Source organism: Pogoniulus pusillus, chromosome 7, assembly GCF_015220805.1.
Source record: "Pogoniulus pusillus isolate bPogPus1 chromosome 7, bPogPus1.pri, whole genome shotgun sequence".
Lineage (NCBI taxonomy): Eukaryota > Metazoa > Chordata > Aves > Piciformes > Lybiidae > Pogoniulus > Pogoniulus pusillus.
Window position 1 is genome coordinate 30,898,907 of NC_087270.1, and position 21,942 is coordinate 30,920,848.

Genomic DNA, 21,942 nt, shown 5'->3' on the forward strand with positions numbered 1-21,942 from the left:
TAGCATTTCTGAAAGTCATCTGAAATGTCTTCAAATGAACAAACATCTTACTAGGCATATGGCAAGAAAAAGTCTTTAGTAAAGTTAATTATTTGTCTAAAAAGAGACTTAATTTTTGCTTTGGTTAAAAGACTGAAAGATTGCCTGAGTGCCTCATAAGTGGTCATCAAGAAATTAACTATGGGAATTATCAGTGAAGTGTCAATATTTGGAAGGCAGTTCACACTGTTAATAGCTTGGATTAACTTCTGGTCAGTCACAAAATGCTCAGGCATCTGGACTAGAAGATCCTTTCGAACTGAAATATTCTACTCTACATTCATACACAGTAGCGTTAGAGGCCATGGAGAACACATGGAAAAATCAAGTGGGTTATTCCAGGGTATCACAGTGACACTGATTTGGAAATTACTGAGACTTCAATGGAAGAACTTCAGGTACTGCACACATTTGAGGGAAGAGCAGGAAGTTCAGACAGCACAGTTGGATTGGATCCAACACACAATTGAGATCAAAAATCCTTTTTTGTAAATGTACTCTTGACACTGGTGTCTAAACTAGCCACTCTGACTCATGCCTACTGTCACTGAGAGTTTCAGACTGTGAGGCACAGAAATGTGTGATATTGCTAAGTCACATTCTGTGTTCTTCTGTGGTTGATTAAGCTGTAGCAACAAATATCAAGTGATGGACAGCAGTTAATTATATGGCAATAACTTGGAAAAATTGAACTCCTTACCTTGCAGAGAAAGACACTCTGGAATATTTGGCAGCATAAGGGAGGGCAGAGGCTACAGGAATACTCATTTACATGGGACACGGTCCTCTAAAAAATCTTAGGACACTCATCTGGAAGAATGTGTGTATAGCTCGTCATTATAGGACAGGAAAGCCAGAAGTGTTGAGTCCAGAGACTGCCATTGTCACCTTTCATACTAAAATAGCAGCAAATGTCTAGTCATTGACTTGACAGGACTAAGTGTAATCTTAATCTAGAAATAACTGTCCCTGAGCCTCATTCATCATTTTTTAAATATTTAATATTTGCAGGAGTTATAAAAGATAATGAACTTAAGGACTATCTCACTAGGGGTTCTTACTTTTTTCGTCTTTCAGGCTCTTGGATAGCACAGCATGTGAGGAAGACCACTTTGGCATTATCCTTTTGTTAACATCCCCATGGGGCTGCAGTTAGGGATCTGTTTGTCATTACTTCTCATCACTTCTGTAATTAAAAATTGTCTAGGATACAAAGGCTTAGCGATTAGAAGTAACTCCATAATATGAGACAGTACAGAGATGAGGTTTTTGGGAAGCTCAGGGTATATGTTTTTGGATGTCAGAATACTTGCAAATGTTCTTCCCATGTGCTGAAGCAAAGAGCCCAAGTTATTTGTCCTCCTTTCCTTCCCTGTCTTCCCTATACTCCCTTCCTCATGGCAGAAGTACTTAAACCTGAATCATGTTATTAAATTAAACATCTTTCCTACTTCTGCTTTTTCTGCCTCCACTAGAAGGGGAAAAGGTAGGAACTGATGGTAAAAACATTTGGGTCCCGCAGCTAGGTCTACCAAAGCGTTTGTCAGACTGAAGAGCAAGAAGTGATAAGCACAATAATGCCAGGTCAATGCTCTGATTGTTGTAATCTTTTCAAAGCATCCCAAGGATAGTTGCGCTATAAACAAAAGAATATAAATTGTGACTTTGCACAAAACTTTCCTTGAGCCACAATGACTAGAACTCATCTATTGGAATGTACAGACTTCCAGAGAAGTTTTGTAGAATGGCTGTTGTAACAAAGAAAAAAAAAATGGGAGGGAAGAAAGTGAAGGGAACAAAAAGGTCTGAGTTCAAGAGCTTTTCAGCACTTCTGTGATACAGTACAGAGAAGCTCTGTATTGTTTTTTACTAGTACTCAGCATGATTTCATGTAGATCTATTAATCATAGAATCAGCCAGGTTGCAAAGAACCTCCAAGATTATCCAGTCCGAACTGTCACCCAGCCCTAGCCAATCAACTAAGACCATGGCACTAAGTGCCTCATCCAGGCTTTTTTTGAACATCTCCAGGGACAGTGACTCCACCACCTCCCTGGGCAGCCCATTCCAATGCCAATCACTCCCTCTGGGAAGAACTTCCTCCTAACATCCAGCCTGTACCTTCCCTGGCACAACTTGACACTGTGTCCCCTTGTTCTGTGTCTGATTGCCTCGCAGAAGACACTGACCCCTACCTGGCTACGATCTCCCTTCAGGTAGTTGTAGAGAGCAATGAGGTCACCCCTGAGCCTCCTCTTCTGCAGGCTGCACACCCTCAGCTCCCTCAGCCTCTCCTCATAGGGTTTGTGTTCCAGTCCTCACCAGCTTTGTCACCCTTCTCTGGACATGTTCCGGGATTTCAACATTTCTCTTGAATTGGGGAGCCCAGAACTGGACACAGTACTCAAGGTGTGGCCTGTCCAGTGTTGAGCACAGGAGAAGAATAACCTCCCTCATCCTACTAGCCACACTGTTCCCGATGTGCCATTGGCTCTCTTGGGCACCTGGGCACACTGTTGGCTCATGTTCAGCCCACCATGTACCAGTACCTCCAGGTCCTTTTCTTCCTGGCTGCACTCCACCCACTCTGTCCCCAGTCTGTAGCGCTGCCATGAGAAAATGTGTGGATGTTATTAAAATGTGCAAATGTTTAATGTTGCCTCCAAAATAAAATGGACAATTTCTAGCAGAAATGTTGCCTTGATTTTAAACAATGAAATTTGGTTTGCTCTAATAAGATAGTGGCTAATATGTTGGTACAATAGAAATGGGGAAATTTCCCATATGAGACCTCAGTTATATAGCCATCCCTTTGGAGCAGTGAGCACAGTCTCAGTATTCAAACTGAGCACACTATAGTCTGTTTCTTGAACATATAGTGGGAGATGCATCTCTTGAATCATTAATTCTTTCTTTTATAGATACTACTTTAAATAGTCCCTAGGAATCTAAGTAAGCTTGCAGTCCTTGTTTCCTGACTTTGTTTTCAACTTCTGAAGTTCACAATTTTTATTTTAGCTGCTTTAACTTTCATAATCAGATGCTTTAAGAGCTTTTCAAGTGCTAAGCAACTATGCAGCACATAAATACTTCCTTTTCTTGTTAGTGTGTCGTAGTGAAAGCTCATGTTTTACCGTAGCTAATGCATGGCTCCTCCTCCCTGTAAAGTTAAGATCTATCTGAAGCTGTTCTGAAGATAATTTACTTGTGTTTCTGCAGTCAGTAGGTTCAATAATTACTTTGTGTTTCTGTGTTCCCTTGCAGTGGTTGGTTTTTTGTTTTGTTTTGTTTTGCTATTTTCTTCAATTACATCAGTGTTAGCTTCACTTAACTAGACTCCCAGATTATGAATGTCGAGTTTATGACTTAAGGACCTTTTCAGACACACTTTTCAAGCCTCGTAAACTAGGAAAAGAAATGTTAGAATGCAAACATTTTTCTGTTGTGTTTAGGGGAAGGCATTTGATTCCTATTTTAGGAAATGTACGCTTTATTAGAAAAGCTTTGTTGAACAAGTTGCTTGTGAGATTTTTCCATTATACTAGTGTGTGATTTAGAAGAAGTATCATAAGATTTTTCAGGTGCATTTTAAGAAGTTGCAGCTTTGTGTGTGTTTAAAAAAAAAAATCCGTGTCTTACAACCTGCATACTTTAGAGATCACCTTGCTACCTGGTTGTGACTGTAACACTTCTAGCAGCAGGCATAGCTGCCAGAGGGAACTTAACTTGTCTTTCTCTGATTTGAAGTAGCTAGAAGGGAATATTTTGTGACATACTGCAACGTGTTTTCATGTAATTCAAATGGAAGAAAAGCATTGAGAAATTTTCCATGATGTACTTTAAATCACTTTCCTGGCTGGAGAGAAGAAAATTACAGCTTTGAGCTTTGCAGAGATTTGATTTGTTTGTAGTAATTTCAAGCACGTGGTGTGTGGAGTAGACATCTTAAAGGAAGTGTTGTTTGGACAAAGAGCATAATTGTAGTCACCTAACTGGTGCAAACAGTTTTATTCTGTGTAACTTGTGTTCTTCAGAGGCTCTAATCATCCCTTCCAGTCACATCTGTCAGTTTGTTGTATCTGCATACTTTCTGACCTTTTCACCAGTGTTTTGAACTGCCGTTGATAGTTCAGGCTGGTGATAATTGACTAACTCCCATCTGGTGCATATGTTTATTGTGCTGTCTGTCTGTGAGCTGATACTGCTTCTTTGTGGATTGTAGCATTAGTTGTGTCTTTATGAAGTGTGTTCACAAGTGTGTTTGTGCTTTCTTCATTTTTAATTTTTTTTTTTTACCTATTCCTTGAGATAATCGTTACATCTACACATGCCGTGATGTCTCCAGATACTTGACATTTGTGCGTTGGTGAGTGTATTAATGTAAATGGCTACTTTGTTCTTTGCCAGTTCAGTTTCTCGTTGTATCAGTCTCTGTAATTTGTCTAACACTTAAACTGAGAGCTCTTTGAGGTAGAGTCCTTCACACCTCAGTGCTTATTCAGTAATTATGAAGAGAGTCTGGTTTGACAATACAGCAAAAGAAACAGCATGTGGTCAGCTGTGCATTATCCTTGATTTATATGTAGGTAAATTATTCCAGAAGCTCTGTACAGAATCAGTTCAGATCTGTGAGGAATTACTGGCAGTGAATGGATGTGAATGGTAGCATGGCTTCTGAAAGTAACCTGGGTTGGAAACAGCTAGTGCACATTCCTGCACCTCAGAGCTTGACAAAATAGGAACCAGACACTTGAGCTGGCTGCTCGTGGAGGCAGTTGAAGTTTCTTCACATTTTATTCCCAAAGGCTCCAGCTGAGATTATGTGATCATTGCAAATGTGATTATTATGTGGTTCTGGAATTTTGTCACAAAGCAAAAGCTTGTTTTGGGGATTCTAGGAGAGTTTTTTGTTAGCACAAGGTAAGGTGATGGGAGCCAGTAACCTTGGGAAAAAATGACTGCATATAGTCATTCACGCATTTTGCATTTGTAGTATATTCATATTTTTATTACTTCTATTATTCACGGTGGCAAGAAAATAACAATATTGTAAAATTGGGTCAGTGTTATTTATTTTAATCTAAATTCTAATCTCCATGTGTAGAATGTAGTTTGCTTTCTTTTTTTGTGTGATTAAAATTGAGGCCTATTAAAATGCATGTCCACTCTTTTATTGCTTGGAGGAGCTGCACATTTTTTGAGCTACCTTGGTTTGGTACAGTTTACGTTAAAGTCAGGGTGATGAGGTCCCTTGTGCATCTTTATGAAGAGTTATGTGAAAGCTTTTTCTCTTCAGTGAAAACAATGGAGATTGGAATTCACAGGGAGCAAAGTGAAGAAGTGATTAAATATGTGAAGCGAAGCAGGGGGGACAGCACATAGATAAATAATTTCAGACAATCCTTTGTTTTGGATGTTCTGAAATTCATACATCTAATAAGGAAATTTGCTTGTAAGAGGATGTTTTTCTATTTTGTTAGTTGGTAATTCAGACATGGGGTGGGAGTAGAGAGGGTGTGTGTGGTGTCTACAGTTACTCTTTCTACCTGTCTTTCTGCTGTTCATGTGCTGCTAGGTACATTTCCATATAAGTGCTCTTATTTTTTTGTCTTTTTAAGTGAAAGGTTGAAAATTTTGGCTTTAAATACATCATTGTATGAATACCACTCTTTGAACTAATTTTTATTACAAAGCTTTAATTCAGTTTGAATTGTAAGCGGTCTTCTTTATTTCCAGCAGCTTAATTGTCATCAGTGTAAAGTTTTCAGTGTTACTTGAAACTCTTTAGTACCTTTGAAGAATTGCGCTGGCCAACATTTAATGAGATATTAATGTCCAACGCTAAGCCACTGTTCTTACTGAATTGGAAATGAGGTTTATTGAATTAGAAGCTTCTTTAGCTTTTTCTATGATTTACTGTGTTGGGATTTTTTTCCCTTTTATGCAATTGTCAGAACCTGTGATTAATTTCCATACACGTTATTCAAGGGGAACATTTTTGGAAGACATTTGAAAAAACTGATAACAGCAGCTTCTTGAAGTGTCTATTCTCCTGCTGTAGACAGATAAAGTAGAAAACATACATGCTTCCCTGTAGCAATTCTTCTAAAATACATTAAAAGAAAAACTCTTTACCATTTTCTGGCTGTCCTTGAGGTTATACAGTGTTTAAAGAATCAAGATAGATTTTGAAGCAGGCTAGCATATATTTTAAATTTTTTTTTAACCAGCATTTTGTGCTGGTGATACAGAGAAGTGTGCTTTATCAGCAGCTTTCTTTGAACAACTACTTACTTGTAGTGGAGTGAGACATCTAAAACTTCTGAATTTCTTTTTTATACTTTTTGCAGTTGAGTTCATTGCCTCAAGACTAGGTAGTTTCATTTCTTCATCTCTGGTTTTAGTAACAGTCCAATAAGACCAGACTGTTGGGATTCTCTAGCTTCCTCTTGCCTGTTGGAGGAGAATTCAAAAAAGAAAAAAAAGAAACCACAACAAAACAGAGCTTGTTAAAAGGTTACTGGACTGCAAGGGAGAAGTCATGATGCTAGAAACTTCTAGGCAGGAGAATAACTGGTGGAACTTCAGGTTTTGCATCTATCATTCTTGAAAACTATGTGCTTGGAAAATGAGTGGCATATTGAACATATCTGCTATATTCATGAGTGAAGAAAAAGAAAGTAAGTGAGAAAGGGGATTGCTCTTTATCCAGAATTACTGGGGATGGGAGGAACTTCTCTGATACCAGTGCTGCAATAGCACAAAATAGTTTCCTGGGAATTGTGTGTGATTGACTTCTGTAATTTCCTTTTAATGACGGGGAGATGTGGATGTACATATACATATGTGCAAAATCCTTTTCTTGGTATCAATTACATTGCTTACAAAGCAGTTATATTCCCAGGGGTCCTTTAAAGTTACATTCTTTTCAAGGTAGTATAAAATTACATACATTTTGAAACAAAAAAGCTTGTTTTTTCACTTTTCAAGTGTGAGTGGGATAAGGTCTGTTCTGGGTTTTCTGCTAGCAAATAGAAAAGTGAAAACAATAATTATCTAAGGAAAGCATATCAGTAAAAAAAACAGTCTTCATTGCAATGTCAAAAGTTAATTTGTGGCAATTTTTACTTTAGACTTGTACAATCCTATTGTTCAAATTTTTGTTAACACATTTAAGTAAAGCTTGTTGGCTATTAGAGTGAAAGTTAAATATTGCATTAATCATTGCAGTATGTATTGAGATAAATTGTCCCTAGTTCCTAGTTGTGTGTAGATAAATTTGGAGTTTTTACAGAGTTTCATCTTCAGAAAAAGGCGAAGTTTTAAGCCTTTTAAAAAAATACCATATTGCCTAGAGACCACTCAAGTTTTCAAATTCTTTAAACCTATTAAGTTTTTTTTAAGTGAGAGATAATGATGAAGTAATGAAGTGTGGTCTCAAAACAGCTATGCAGCAAATTAGTGTCACACTTTCTTACAGAAGTAGCTGTATGGCATTACTACTGACAAAGCCTTTCAGTGTAGAGTGGAACAATAATGGGTGTCATGAATACCTTTAAACTTCTGTTATGTCACTGGTAGCACTGTTGAAGGGAGGTGATGCTGACTGACAGGCTTAATTAGGAAAGTGCAGATATTTAAAATTAGAAGAGATTTGTCATGGATGTATATTAAGTAGTTGTCAGCAATTAAAAAATAAGTGTTTATACAAGAACTCCAATTCAGATTTGATTTCATGGCTTTGTTGTCAAGCTTCTGAATTTAGAATCATAGAGTCAACCAGGTTGGAAGTGACCTTCAAGATCATCCAGTCCAACATATCACCCAGCCCTATCCGATCAAGTAGACCATGGCACTGAGTGCCTCATCCAGTCTTTTCTTGAACACCTCCAGGGGCAGCAACTCCACCACCTCTCTGGGCAGCCCATTCCAATGCCAATCACTCTCTCTGTCAAGAACTTCCTCCTAACATCCAGCCTATACCAGCCCCCAGCACAACTTGAGGCTGTGCCCCCTTGTTCTATTGCTGGTTGCCTGGGAGAAGAAACTAAACCCCACCTGGCTACAACCTCCCTTCAGGTAGTTGTAGACATCAATGAGGTCACCCCCCAGCCTCCTCTTCTCCAGGCTAAACACCCCAAGCTCCTGCAGCTTCTCTTTATAGGGTTTGTATTCCAGGCCTCTCAGCCAGCTTTGTTGCCCTTCTCTGGACATGTTCCAGGATCTCAACATCTCTCTTGAATTGAGGAGCCCAGAACTGGACACAATACTCAAGGTGTGGCCTGACCAGTGCTGAGTACAGGAGAAGAATAACCTCCCTCATCCTACTGGCCACACTGTTCTTGATCCAGGCCAGGATGCCCTTGGCTCTCCTGGCCACCTGGGCACACTTCTGGCTCATGTTCAGCCTGCTGTCTACCAGCACCCCTAGGTCCCTTTCTTCCTGGCTGCTCTCCACCCACTCTGTCCCCAGCCTGTAGCTCTGCTTGGGGTTGTTGTGGTCAAAGTGTAGAACCCTGCACTTGGCCTTGCTAAATCTCTTTTCTTTTTGGTACATTTATGGAAGAACTTTGGAGTGATTCAGAATAATATACAGAGGGAAGATTAGTAGGAGTCTCACCAGAGGAGATGAGATTTACACTTAAACTATTTCGTGTTAAAAATTAAACCTATAGATTTTCTTTTATGAAACACAGTGCTTCAGCTTGTTTTAGAAACAGTAAATGGAGCAGTCAACCCATTTGTTAAAAGGTTGCTCAGTTAAATAATAAGCTAAAAAGTGTGTGGGTGTATATTATTTTAGTCAACTGTTTTAATGAATTTTTTGGAAATATTTTCCTGTTGAACTCCAATGAAACAAATTTTTAATGAGATTTTTCTGCTGTTTTATAGAATTACATATTGTTAGCTGTCTCTTCTAGACTTTTATTTGGCAGACTTCTGCAGTGTGCCACTTTGATTTCCTGTACATTTCTTAGAAACGCGAGTGGATAGTTTCTTACATGATTAAAAGACTTTGAAAAGCTTGCTAAGTTTATAACCTCTATGCCCTACTTACGTTGGAATATGTCACTTGAGCTCTTGAAGAAAACGTAACACAGACACATTATTAGTAATTTATGTGAGGCTGATAGTTCTGCCAGTGTTGGATTTCAGGGATTAAAATCCTGAGTTTGAGGACACCAGACAGTAAGTATAGAAACACTTGTGCTAGCAGTTCTAGCCATTCTTTGGGTATAGCTTGAATTTGTGTGGGAAGACATTCGTGAAAGCTTGTGTGGGGAAGACATAAATTTCTTACCTGTGGGAGAGTTTGTGTTCTAGCGGAGTAAGTGTAATTACTTGTTTCCTAAAGCATGTTTTATTCCGTTGCTAGAAACAGTATCCAGAATCTTGCTAGGCCATTGAATCCTCATGTAGCTCTCCAACAGGCAGCAAAATGAGAGTAGGTGGTTTTTTTTCCCCTCCCTTAATAAATACTGAGAAAGCTTGCCTTAAAATCTCCTAGATTCATTTTTTTTTTTTTTGTTGGTGGTGTCTTCAGCACTGGTAGGATTGCTTCTCAAACTTAAAATACAAAATTCACAAGGAAATGAAACAGAAGAACATGTAGAGCCAGAGTGACTGCTGAACCAGGCCAAATAAATTGACAAACTAAATTCGGTTTTGTTAGAGTATTTGAGTGAATGTGTTTTGGGTCATATAGTGCAAAAGTGTAGTTTGATCTCAGAATATGAGTTATGGAGCCTAAAGTACCAAGCTGGACCTGTCCTTGCCTTCAGTTCATGTTGGAAAAAAATTAAGAGTTGATTTTGAAACACTGTATTTTAATGCAGTGAAAAATGGTAAATGTTTATTGAGGCAAATTTTTATGCTTTTGATATTATAACCATGGAAATGTGTATTAGGACTTAAAATTGGTTGCTTTTGTCAGAAATGCATAACATTGTGTTTATTTGGGATGCTTCAGTTTGGAATCTTTGGTTAAGTCTGCAGTTGCTTTATTGTTACATACTGTGCTCAAAACAAGTTACCTCTTTTAGAAAAACCTGGATCAAAAAAGTGGTAAAAACTATTATGGGAATGAGGGAAGGACTGTCCTGTTCATTCATTAGTAGCTGGTTAGATATGCTTAGCTCTGTCATGAGCTCAATTTATGGGCTGAACATTGCAGCAGTCATGATCAAGAACTGCCTTGTGGACATACTGAGCGTTAGTAGTAAAAATACAGAGGAAGTGAGATAACTGATCTTTCTATAAGTATTGACAAAGGAAGACTTTTGTGTTGGCCTTTGGAGTTAAATTATTTTGTAAATTTCAGGGGGAGAGGAAAAGCATAGACACTTTAGGAAGAAAGAGTCTACTAAAAAATATACTTTTCTTTTCCGTGTGTGATAAAATCTTTCCTAATGCTGTGATGGAAAGTGGACACTGCATTGCATCCAGTTTCTGTGTTAGATAAAAAAGATTTGAATTGTCTTACCAGTATTTGTAGAAGTTCATGGATACAGTTAAGCTGTTCTATCTAACGGTAGTGTGTGAGGAGTTGTTATACCTAAAGATTATCTTAGTGTGTAGTATACTTTTGTGCATAATTTGGAGGCTGAGAAGTGATCTGATGTGTGATAGAAGGTTGAAACCATTGCCATCTTCTTTTAGTTGAAAAGCTTATTGATGTTCAATGCCTGAAAACTTAAGATTAGGTCTAGCAGCTAATCCGCAAAGCAGGCACATGGTAAATGGAGAAAGAAGAGTCTTAAGAGTGGTTGTAAGGGAGAAAACAAAACACAAACCAAACAACAACAAAAATATCAACCAGGAAAACAATGTAAATGTTGAGCAGTAAATTTCATAGGCATCTTTTTGAATTATGAATTACTCCAGATGACAGAGAATGACTAAAAAGTGTTATGTATTTTTTTTAAATGGTATGAATAGTTTGATATAAGGAAGGATATAATGTTTATTTCTGGAGCTTATGAATTAGGTGAATGTTGGCATTGAATTAGAGAAAATAAAACTTCCCAAAGATGCAGATGATTCTAACCGAAGTTCTTCCTTGCAGGAGGCCACTTTGTGTGTAGAACATGTAACTTCATTGGAGCTCTGGATGTTTCCTTCTGTTGTGATGATAGGGCTAGCACTGCCGAAAGCAGATCTTCCGAAGGCTTTAGTGCTGCTTGTATGTTTTCCAGTTTCTAAACTGATATGTGAAAAATGTATTCATGATATGGCACAGAATTTTGTGGGTTGCTGTTTTGTATGGGAACAGAAATGGAGACCTCCTTTGCCACAGCAGGAGAATGGTATTGTTACTCTTCCTGCTGCTAGCAATAGATAACAGAAACTTTACATTTTACGTGTTTAAGGAAGAGGCCAGTGAGAAAAATCAAATGTTTAGTGTACTAAAGTTTCTGAAAACATACGTTTCTTATAGTTGACTCTGAACTGCTCAGGAAAAACAGGAGTTAGCTGTGCTGTTACTTTGAGTCTTGGATTGTCTTTTCTTAGAGACTTGGAAGTGTGCATGGCCATGGTTTTGAACTTTACTGTGAGCAAAAAAGCAGTTGGAGTTGGCACCAAAAAAAGCCAAACCACAAAACTACCAGCAGTACACACACACTAAAAAATCCAAACCTAACCAAAAACTCCTCCAAACAAGCAACACTCACATCTCTGCAGACTCTCTTTGAACCAGCAGCTCTAACCCCCAACAAACTGCAACAAAGCACACAAAAGACGCATCTTTCAAGTATGGTGGTTTTTTACCTACCACTGATTTAGGTGGTATTTATGATAAACATAGTTAGATGACCTTTAGTGACAAATGTTGTGTAGAGGTGCTGCTGAGAGCGAAGCATCTTAACTTTTTGTTTGCTTGTAATTGAAACAAAGCCACATGACTTAAGCATGGGCAGTGGCTTAGGGTAAGATAATGAACTCTCAGCCACCTCTAGAAGAAAATCTGTTCTCAGAAGCTGCAGTATCCCCATTCAGAAGTCTTCAATATTTGAGTTTCTGATTTTTTTCCTAAATGATTCCTCTTCTGCAGTTAGATTTTAATACATGCATGCACAGAGATTTTTTTTTATCCCTTGGAGCTGATGAATCAGTTTCATATAAATATTTTCTTATTAATTAGAAAATTACTCAGCTTCTTTTAGAGATGTGTAATCTGCTTTCAGATTTTAAAATAATAAAATCAACCTACTTGACTTAAATATCAGCATCAGTAGAAGAAAGGTCATGGTTCTAATTTGTGCACACATACTCACTGAAATTGTTGGGAATTGCTTTCAGAAGCCATCCACATTAAAATATCATTCATTTTGAGAGAGTATTTCTCTGAGCTGTGAAATACCTTCCTTGAAAGTAGAGTCACTGAACCTCAGAATTTAATGGCTTAGAATGATTATGAGGCAATAACAATATTTTGAGAATAGAATTTTTGAGAATAAAGCATCTCTTGACAGGTTATTAACACTTTTACAATGCTTATAAAGAATTGGAAAGTTGTTTGTGCCAGAATATTAAAATATTCAAAGCACAAGATTGTTTCTTTGCCAAGCATTTGATCCCCCCCTGCTGCCCCCAAAAGAAAAAGTGATCCTAATATATTATCAGCTGCATGGTATCACTTGGTTTTGTTTTATCTGTAATGTAAATAGAAGGCTTTACAAGGCAAAATTAACTCCTCAGGAGAGACTGGTTTGGGGAGGCAAGCTTTAATTTTACTTCAAGCTCAAATGACTTAACCATTTTATCCTGCTGCACTTCATTCTGAGGAGTAGGAGAGGAACAACTCTGGATTTCAGGGTTTTTTTATTTGCTTTTCTAAGCTTGACAAAGCCTTGAAAATTCCTTGTGGAAACCATGTTCTTGGAAAGAGTGCACATGATGCATTGCATCTGCATACTGTAGAAAAGGAGGTGGTTTGTGGCAGCAGCGAGTCTTGTTTTAGTAACATACCTTTTATATTTGCACCCATCAAAAAAAATAAGACAAGAGATGGAGAAGGAAGAGTGCTGTTTTCTGGGAGAAAGCCTGGAAGGTTGTGATAGAACTGTTATGGTTACAGTTACTAGATTTTAAAAGCAATGCATTGCTTGTAGCTTTTGTGACATGTCTTCTGAGCTTTTCTTTGTTTGCTTCTAAGTGCACTCAGCATCCTTGTGTGCAGCAACTCATCTCCTTTTCAAAGGACATAGTACATTCTTTACATTTGTTCCAAATGTAACATTGTTTGTTGTTTCCATAGTAGGTGATGCCCACACAGACCTATACAAAGATGGAAATTTTAAAAGTCTCTTGGAATTTCTCACATATTATTATACTGGCATGGGTCATTAGCTGAATCTGTCACAGATCTAAACTTATGTTCAGCCTGGGTTAGCAAATTTTGTGTGTGCTTTAGTTGTCGGAAATCTTGTAGCATATAACAAACTCAGCTTTTGAAAATACATTTGACTAATGGATCACTCTTTTTTCCCCACAGGTTCGATCTGTGGATGAAATGAATCATGAGTTTCAGGCTCTTGCCCTAGAATCTCGGGGAATGGGAGAGGTAATTATAATGTGTTGATACAATTTAAGAAGTCTTAAATTTCATGACATGAAGCAAAGAGCTTCTCTTAAAAACAAATTGATTTTTCTGGCAGGTGAAGATAAACTAAGCACTTTGCAAGAACACCAGGATGGTTGTTGACTGGATCTGCTGTGTTACTATGTCAGTCTTTTAGACAACTGATAATCTTAGGGAAGTGATGGAGTAATTTATTTGAAAATTTGTGTAGCTCTATGAAATGAGGCATGTTTTCAGTGTCATTGTATCTGAGATGGTGAAACAGTTGCTTACTGCCCCTGAAAAGCAGAGGAGAACGGGATCTGAAAATTATTTGGCTCCCGAAGAGAACGAAACTGGCATACCCTAGCAGAAATGTGTGATATTTTGCTGGTAGTTACTCCTTTAAAGGAGATTTAAAACATGCTGAAGACTGCTATTATATAATTTAGTGGTGAGGGAGAAAGGGCTTTTTGGATTGTTTTGCTTTCTTTGCTTGATTTTTTTTTTTTTAAGTTTGTGTATTATGAGTGGAGGGGGAAGTAAATTCATGGAGGATGACTTAGCTCCTTCAGGGCAGTTCCCTGACCTGTTTGTAGACTGCTGCTTAATGAGACACTCAGGATGACCCAGTAATGTGTACTTGCAGCCTAGAATGCAAACTGTATCCTGGGCTGTATCAAAAGAAGTGTGGCCTGCAGGTTGAGGGAGGAGATTCTCCCTCTCTGTCCGGGTGAAGACCCTACCTAAAGTGCTGTGTCCAGCTATGAAACCCTCAACAGAAGAAGTACATGAAAGTGTTAGACTGTGTTCAGAGGAAGTCCATGAAGATCACCAGAGGCCTGGAGCACCTATCCTATGAGGAGAGGCTGATACATGGGGTTGTTCAGTCTGGAGAAGGCTCCAGGGAGAGCTTAGAGCAGCTTTCCATTGTTTGAAGGAGTCCTACAGCATTAGCTGGAGAGAGACTTTTTAAAAAAGGATGTGTAGTGATGGGATGAGGGGTAATGACTTTGAACTGGAAGAAGCTAGATTTAGATTGAAACACTGGGAAGAAACTCTTCACCGTGAGTGTAGTGAGGCACTGGAACAGGTTACCCAAAGAAACTGTGGAGGCTCCAGCCTTAGAAATGTTTAAAACCAGGCTAGATGGAGACTGGAGCAGCCAGGTCTAGTAGCTGTTCCTGACCATGGCAGAGGGATTTGAACTAGGTAATCTTTGTCACTCCCAACACAAACTATTCCATGATAATCAGTATGCGTTTAGAGCTACTTGCCCTGGCAGGACATAGGAGCGAAATAAATTCACGTTGAACAAAGTTTTCAAATACTGATCTTTTTGTCTTGCTGACTATTTACCTAATTCAGTTGCTAATTGGGCCAGTGACAGTATTTCAGTTTAACTTCCCTTAAATGATGATAGGACTGTGATCTCTACAGAAATTGTAACTTATTAATGAAAACCAAAATGCTCTCTTCTAGTTGCTGAATGTTTCTGGACTGAGATGTGGCTGTTATCACTTGGTTTTCTTCTTTAATGAAGTGCTTAACCAATCTGTTGGCTTATCAGCACTTTATGCATTAGCCAGGAATTCACATTGGAGCCTCCCATTTGAAAAAGCAGTATTAGATGAAGTTGTGTTCTCTAGAAAGCCGAGCAGCCACCATGGTTATACTTGCTTTCCCCCACCATCCCCCAGGTCTTAAAACTCCTTTTGAAATGCATTAGTGTGGTATCTGTGATAGTATCAATAGTCTGGTGGAGTGGATGGGTTTCATATTCTTTTGCCACACACTCAGCACTGTGAAAGACTGAAATCAGTGAATATGAAGGATGACACAAGTGCCTGGAATTGAAATTGAGAGACTGACTGCTCCTACAGATATTTGGTTGGTTTAGATTATCTCAGTTTGAGGGAGATGTTTCTGTATTATTGATTTTTGTTTGTTTTTATGGTATTCTTTGAGTTTCTGAAAATATTTGAAAAACCCACCCCAAAACATACAATCCCCCACAAAAACGAAGAAGCAAACAGTGAACCCCCAGACACAACACCACATGCAAAGCTGGACTTCTGATACACCAATATAGCATCAGAAATTGATACTATCTTGTCACCCTGTGTTTTTAAAGTTATGGCACTGGAAAAGTGGCATCTTTTAGTTATCTTGACATAATGTGGGTTCCCATAGCTGGGTTGACTTAGTAATTGTCTTAATGTATTGTGCAACAATAAAGGGTGAGGGGATTCCATGGCTATTGTAACCTTTCAAAATATTAAATGAAATGTCCTCATAAATAGCCTCGTAAGCTGGCAGTTGTGTCTTCTTCCGTGCCATACGTCTACTGTGAAAGGTGTGAGAGGAAGGCCACGTCAAGTGATCTACTTCAATCTATTGGAAAGTTATTTTATCCAGACAGAGAAATGAAGAAGATACTTTCCTCTGAACTGAATTTTCCTTTTCATAATTCTAATCCTTCCTGGTCTTCCCCCCCACCCCCAACCCTGTGTCTGGAAATGAATGTTTGGCCTTAGGACGCTGCTAAGTATTACTTTTCATGTCATTAAAATCTAGACTGTCTGAATCCTCAGGCAAATCTTTCTTCCATGTGCTAATGTAAAGAAATATAGAATGAAATCTGTTTTCATTGTACCGTATCACATTTTGGAGTGATGTATAGTGGACATCCTTCTGTTAAGTCATCCTTCAGAGCTGCATTCAGATGGAGTCTGTCATCAAGCAATATTGGGAACAGGACGGCGTAATATAAACCACATGTACAGATTTGTTGCTCTGTTTCTCCCTTGCAGTTCTTTGTGAATTTGTTGTCTAAGGAACAGACCAAAGTTGTATTATCCAGAAATCTGCTGTATTGCAGGCATCTTTAAAATTCTAGCTGTTGGACTAATTTCAACACAGATGATACTTCTAGTTACAGCCTCCAGAAGCTCTTATCACGACTCTTAAGGTTGCGATAATATTCTGAAGAAATGCTGACATATGGTGCTATTTCTCTTCTCTAGGCATATGTTGTTTGCTATTTCAGGGCCATTATAGTGGGTTTCAGGACCCTTTAGTGTGACCTAATACAGGCATAAATAAAATTAATTGTCAAACAAAAGATGAAACTAAAACTCACTTTGATAATGTGTATTTTTATGGGAATGTACCTGGTCAAAGCACACACAGATTTCATTTCAGAGGCAATGTAACCGTTTCTGGGGTCAAGACTTCATTCAGACAGATTGTAGAAGGCTCTCTAGGAATAACTTCTGGTCATAAAAAAGTAGAATAATTCTTAATTCAAGGGTCTGTAATCGAGATGGTGCAGTTACTTACCAGAGAGCTAGTTAAGGGGCAGCTTTAGCATAATTAGTTAATATGTGTGCATAGAAAAGGACTTTGTTCACTGGGGAGAGACATAACAGAGATCAGTGCTGGTGCTGGAAAAGACACTTTTTTATTATACTGTTGGAAGAGTTTAGTAAGAAATATGACTAGGATTGGATGAATCTCTAAAATTTCTGTTTTATTGGATTAAGTGCAAGAAATACTGAGCAAAATGCATGTTACCAAAGGGTAAACTGTGATGGTTTTAGATACTTGTATTAATTTATGATGACTTCTCGGGTAAGACTTTTCAGTAGAACTAATCAAGTGGGGTTATTTTTCTTGTCTGTTAAAAAGGAACACATTTGTTTTAGTTTTCTGAAAGAGACTCCTTTTATTTTTCCAGTTCCACAGTGACGTAGTTGACAGCTGCTAGGGCTGCTTATTTATATGGTAATCCAATAGTTAAAACATCTCTTGAAAAAAGCTTAGTATATGTCATATCCATCATCATTCAAAAATAAGTAATTAATCTAAATCATTTGCCTTCATGGAAGTGCAAAATTATAAACTTTAAAATCATTTTGTTTAAAGAGTTCAGAGACTTCTTTGTGTAGAAGTTTTAATGATGTTTTTTTTCTGTAGATCTGTTTGATCTTCAATAGGATACAGTTTGAATTTAACCTGTTGAGGTAGATGGTGCATTATATTCTGTGGTAAAGATACTCTGTATTGTTAGAATCGTAAAATGCTCTATGTTGTTAGAACCAGAGTTTGGAAGCGACTTTTAAAGGTCATCTAGTCAAACTCTAGTTCACATGTCTACCAGAGTACTTGAAGACCATGAGTAAGTGAATGTATCTGTTTGGAATTTGAGAGTATGTAGTTAAAAAGCAACAACAATGAACCAACCAAACAAAAAAACCCACCTAATTAAGCAAACCTAAAGAAACTCCTCTGAGCAAGAACAGAAAATCTCAACAACAAAAATAATAAAATCACCCCCAAACAACCTGCACTTTTTCAGTGAGAATTATTGCAGCTTTCTCTACTAGCACACAGTTGTTTGTTTTCCTGTGATAGAAATGCCAAGAATGCTTTTTTAAATCAAAACCAGTATTACAGTGTGATCTGCTTTAAATGTGCATATTGTTCTAAACATTGTATTGTCTGAACACTTGTGTGGATAGTGGAATGCTAAATTTGACAGTGATACTCATTTTATGACACCCACGATGATACTTGATCTGTCGAACACTGATACAGCTGTGTTATGTTGTGACACCTTCGCTTTTCTGTTTCTCATAACTGATCTAAGCTGGTTGCATTTAAAGTTGTAATAAAATATAAGTCTTTTTGCAAAACCAGGGTTTCACAAATACCACAAAATGCTTGATTTCTGTTCTGTACTATCCTACAAAAGGAAAAATAAGTAGTATTGCAAACTTTTTACAGTATAAAGCCAAAAAGAGGCTCATCTGAAATCTATAATATATTGCTTTTAGTTGAATCATTGTTGCAGAGGGGAAAGTAATTGATGCAAGATTATATTTTCCAAAATTAATCTTGTTTATTAATTTTGCTATTTAGAACTCTCGCCACCCCTGACCACTGATTTTAATAATATTTTGGTTCTAACACAGTTATGTAAACATTGTAAGGCTAGTATATAGATCTAATATAACTTTAAGTGAACTGGAAGAGACTATTCCCACGGTCCAGTTCCATTTGCGGTCAATATACCATTTGCCCAGTAGATGGGCCTAAGCTGTTTCTGCTCTGTGGCAGAAGGCAATATAGAGATTTACGAAGAGACATCTAGCATTTACTCACAGATTATTATTATTACCTTCACAAGGGCTAGCCACAGTCCAGACAGTGCCCAAATGCTTTCAGGGGATTCTGTCTTGTTGGACGTTGAGGTTTGAATCTTGCCGGCTTCTGGGGAAAGGATGCAGACAATCTCTGACCTTGTTCTCCTGGCTTCTTCTGGACGATCTGTGTATATGTCCAGGAATTCTAGGCAGGACCTTCAGGTGCAGAAGGCAGATGTTGTGCAGTCTCAACATGATGTCAGCTGGCCACACAGGCCGATCACGTGGAGACATCCAGGGCCTGCTCCTTGTAACTGATGGCAGTGGAGTTTACCAGGCAAGCAGTAAAGCAGTGTGCAATAGCAGCAGGGCTGGGCACAGCAGAGAGAGCAGGGCAAAGAGCAGGGAAGCAAAGCAGGGGAGCAAAAGCAGGTTGTTCACCTACGTATCTCCTTTTATCAATGTGAGCTGAGATTAATTCCCCTTTGGACACAAGAATAGCCAGTCAGGATGGCAGTTAGCCAAACCGTACCATATTAGGTAAAGCCACAGGCTCGCTTTTCCTTAATTTGGAAAAAGCACAGGCCTTGCACTAGGCAGGCACAGGCTAAGTGTGTGTACCTTACACCACAGAACCCTGGGCAGGCCAGACTCTATGGCTCCTGGTCCTTTTGTTTCTGCTTCCACACTTGCCTCTCTGGTGGAGCAGAAAAACATACCTAGGCAAGGCAGGACATTTATAAGCCTACTTTGGGCCGATGAGGCCTACCACAACAATCATGGTTGCAAGATTCCATTAATCCTTTAGTCCATCCTCTGATGGCTAACTTTATCCCCCATAAATTCAAAATAAAAGTAGTATTTTGGTGCTTCCAGACTATATTTGGTTGAGACCTGTAATGATTCTCTGTCAGAACACCTCACGGTAGTCTGAACACTTCTACCAGCACAATACACTCCTGTAGTATCTGCAGTTCTTTAGTTACTTCAGAGGATCCCTTGTCACCTCTATTTCAGTGGTCTGTGAATGGCAATCATCCTTTTTAAGCTGTTTTCACAAGTTCTTTCAGTGTTACATTAAGAGCTACCTAAAAAAATTGTCAAGGCTCATAATAAGCAGCTGCGAAGTTCAGAAGGACTTCTTTAGCCATTTAAGTAACAGGAGAATGGAAGCTCCAAAACATTCTTGTTTATTGCAAACAAAGCTCTATCAGATGACTTCTTTTTTTTAATTCCCAAAATTTTAAATGGAATGCTACATGTAGCAAAATGAGATGGATTATGATCCTACTATCAGATCTCTTCTCTGTGATTTTTTGCAGGTTGTTTTCTTTGTGGTTTTTGGTTAATGGGCCTTATAAAGTATGCAATATATAGTCTGGGAATACAGCGTGCTAATTATGTGTTCATGAGAAAATGTGATATGCAGAGTTTGGCATAGCAGTTGTACTGCTACTGATGGGAGAAGTTAGAAATTAATTAAAAGTAGTAAAATAAAGGTAATAAGAATGCTGAAGGGGTATTTTTGTTTGTGCAGTGTTTCTGTCATACCGTGCTAAGTCTTCTGTCCTTGAAACCAGTGCAAGAAATTATACTGATACCACTTGTAATGTACTGCTTTAGAAGTAGCAGTGAAAAAAAAAATTCATTGAGCTAAACTAAATCATTGGTGATCTCAGTGGCATGGATTTGTAACAAGCAGATCCCTCTAGTCTCAAGGAGATGCCTTGCCACCACATGCATTAGTCCCTTTCTAAAGTTTGGAACATGATGTGATTCTAAGTGAACAGAACTTCACGGTGTGCTGTTGCTTATAGTGATCATAGAATGGTTTGAGTTGGAAAGGACATTAAAGATCATCTTATTCCAGGCCCCTGCTGTGGGCAAGGAGACATCCTAATAGACCGGATTGCTTAAGGCCCCACCCAGTCTGTCTTTGAGAGTTAAGGGCTAAGCTCTTGAGCGAGTGTGGGAAGAAGGCAGTGTTAAAGTTGGCTTGTTTTAACACAGGGATTCATTTGATTAGCTTCTTTTACAGCTGGTTCTATATCTGTTATGTCTGTCATATAAATTCAGAATCTCAGTCTTGTTGGGGAATAATTTCTTCATACAGCATCATCTTCAAAAGCAGAACCTAACTTTTAAGTGTTTATGATTATTCCTTGGCAATGTGTGCTGCTTTGTGTAAAGTTGGCTTTGGTCTCTAAAATGAATTATTTGCATATTGTTTTAATATTATTGCTATTTCCCTCCCCATTTATAAGCATATTTTAAATAGAGCTGTTTTCTATTTTGAACAGCTTTTACCTGCCAAAAAGTTTTGGGAACCTGATGATTCAGCAAAAGATGGACAAAAAGGGATATTCCTTGGTGATGAGTGGAGAGAGACTGCATGGGGAACTCCTCGTAAGTGACTGATGAATATATATTGAAAGACCAGTCATGTTTACTTAATGGTATTTCAAATTAAATCAGTGTTTTAAATTGTGTATTAAATTAGAATTTATTTTAATTGTGGGAGTGTCTGTTGCACTGGTGATTGTGCCAATAACACTTTTCAAAACTGGGATTTGGTATTTTTTATTTAATATTGGTCCTGTTTAATATTGCCTCTGTAATGAAATGCAAAACTGCTACAAGTTGTATTAAAAAAAAATACAATAGGTTTGTTTGTTTGTTTGTTTTTAACAGACCATTCTATGTCCCAACCTATTATGGTACAGAGAAAGCCTGGACAGGGTTTTCATGGAAACAGTGAAGTAAATGCTGTATTGTCTCCACGATCAGAAAGTGGTGGCCTTGGAGTGAGCATGGTAGAATATGTGTTAAGTTCCTCTCCAGCTGATAAATTGGATTCCCGGTTTAGGAAAGGAGCTTTTGTAAGTAATGCAGTGTGCTAAGCTTGCCTGGTTACATGCTATGGTCATGCTGTCTTATATGGTCGTGTTTTCTACTCTATTTGTCCATTATCCTTTCTCACTTCTTTGCTTTAGAAGGGAGTGTGTAGCAGCTATGTGTCTTTTATCTTCCTTGGTTGGAGGGGGCAGAAGAGGGAAATGGTTTGGGTGTTTTGACTAGATGGTTCTTAAAAGTATTTTTCTGATACCTTTAAGTGAAGATAGGGAAAAAACTGCAAATAGCTCAATATAAAGTGCGATGGGCTTTGTTCTAGTTCTTCCTATTCTGTCTTTCCAT

At 38.2% G+C, this 21,942-nt stretch overlaps 1 protein-coding gene across 6 annotated transcripts in view; it reads left to right on the top strand.

Moving 5' to 3' along the window:
• PUM2 (pumilio RNA binding family member 2) overlaps window positions 1-21,942 on the top strand; it is a 69,887-nt gene that overhangs the window by 7,277 nt on the left and 40,668 nt on the right. For all 6 annotated transcript variants that reach the window (XM_064146398.1, XM_064146394.1, XM_064146396.1 and 3 more), the window contains exons 2-4: window positions 13,535-13,603; window positions 21,048-21,153; window positions 21,439-21,626. In XM_064146398.1, the coding sequence (XP_064002468.1) occupies window positions 13,553-13,603; window positions 21,048-21,153; window positions 21,439-21,626 (345 nt within the window). In that variant the 5' untranslated portion in view covers window positions 13,535-13,552. The remainder of the gene's footprint in view (window positions 1-13,534; window positions 13,604-21,047; window positions 21,154-21,438; window positions 21,627-21,942) is intronic.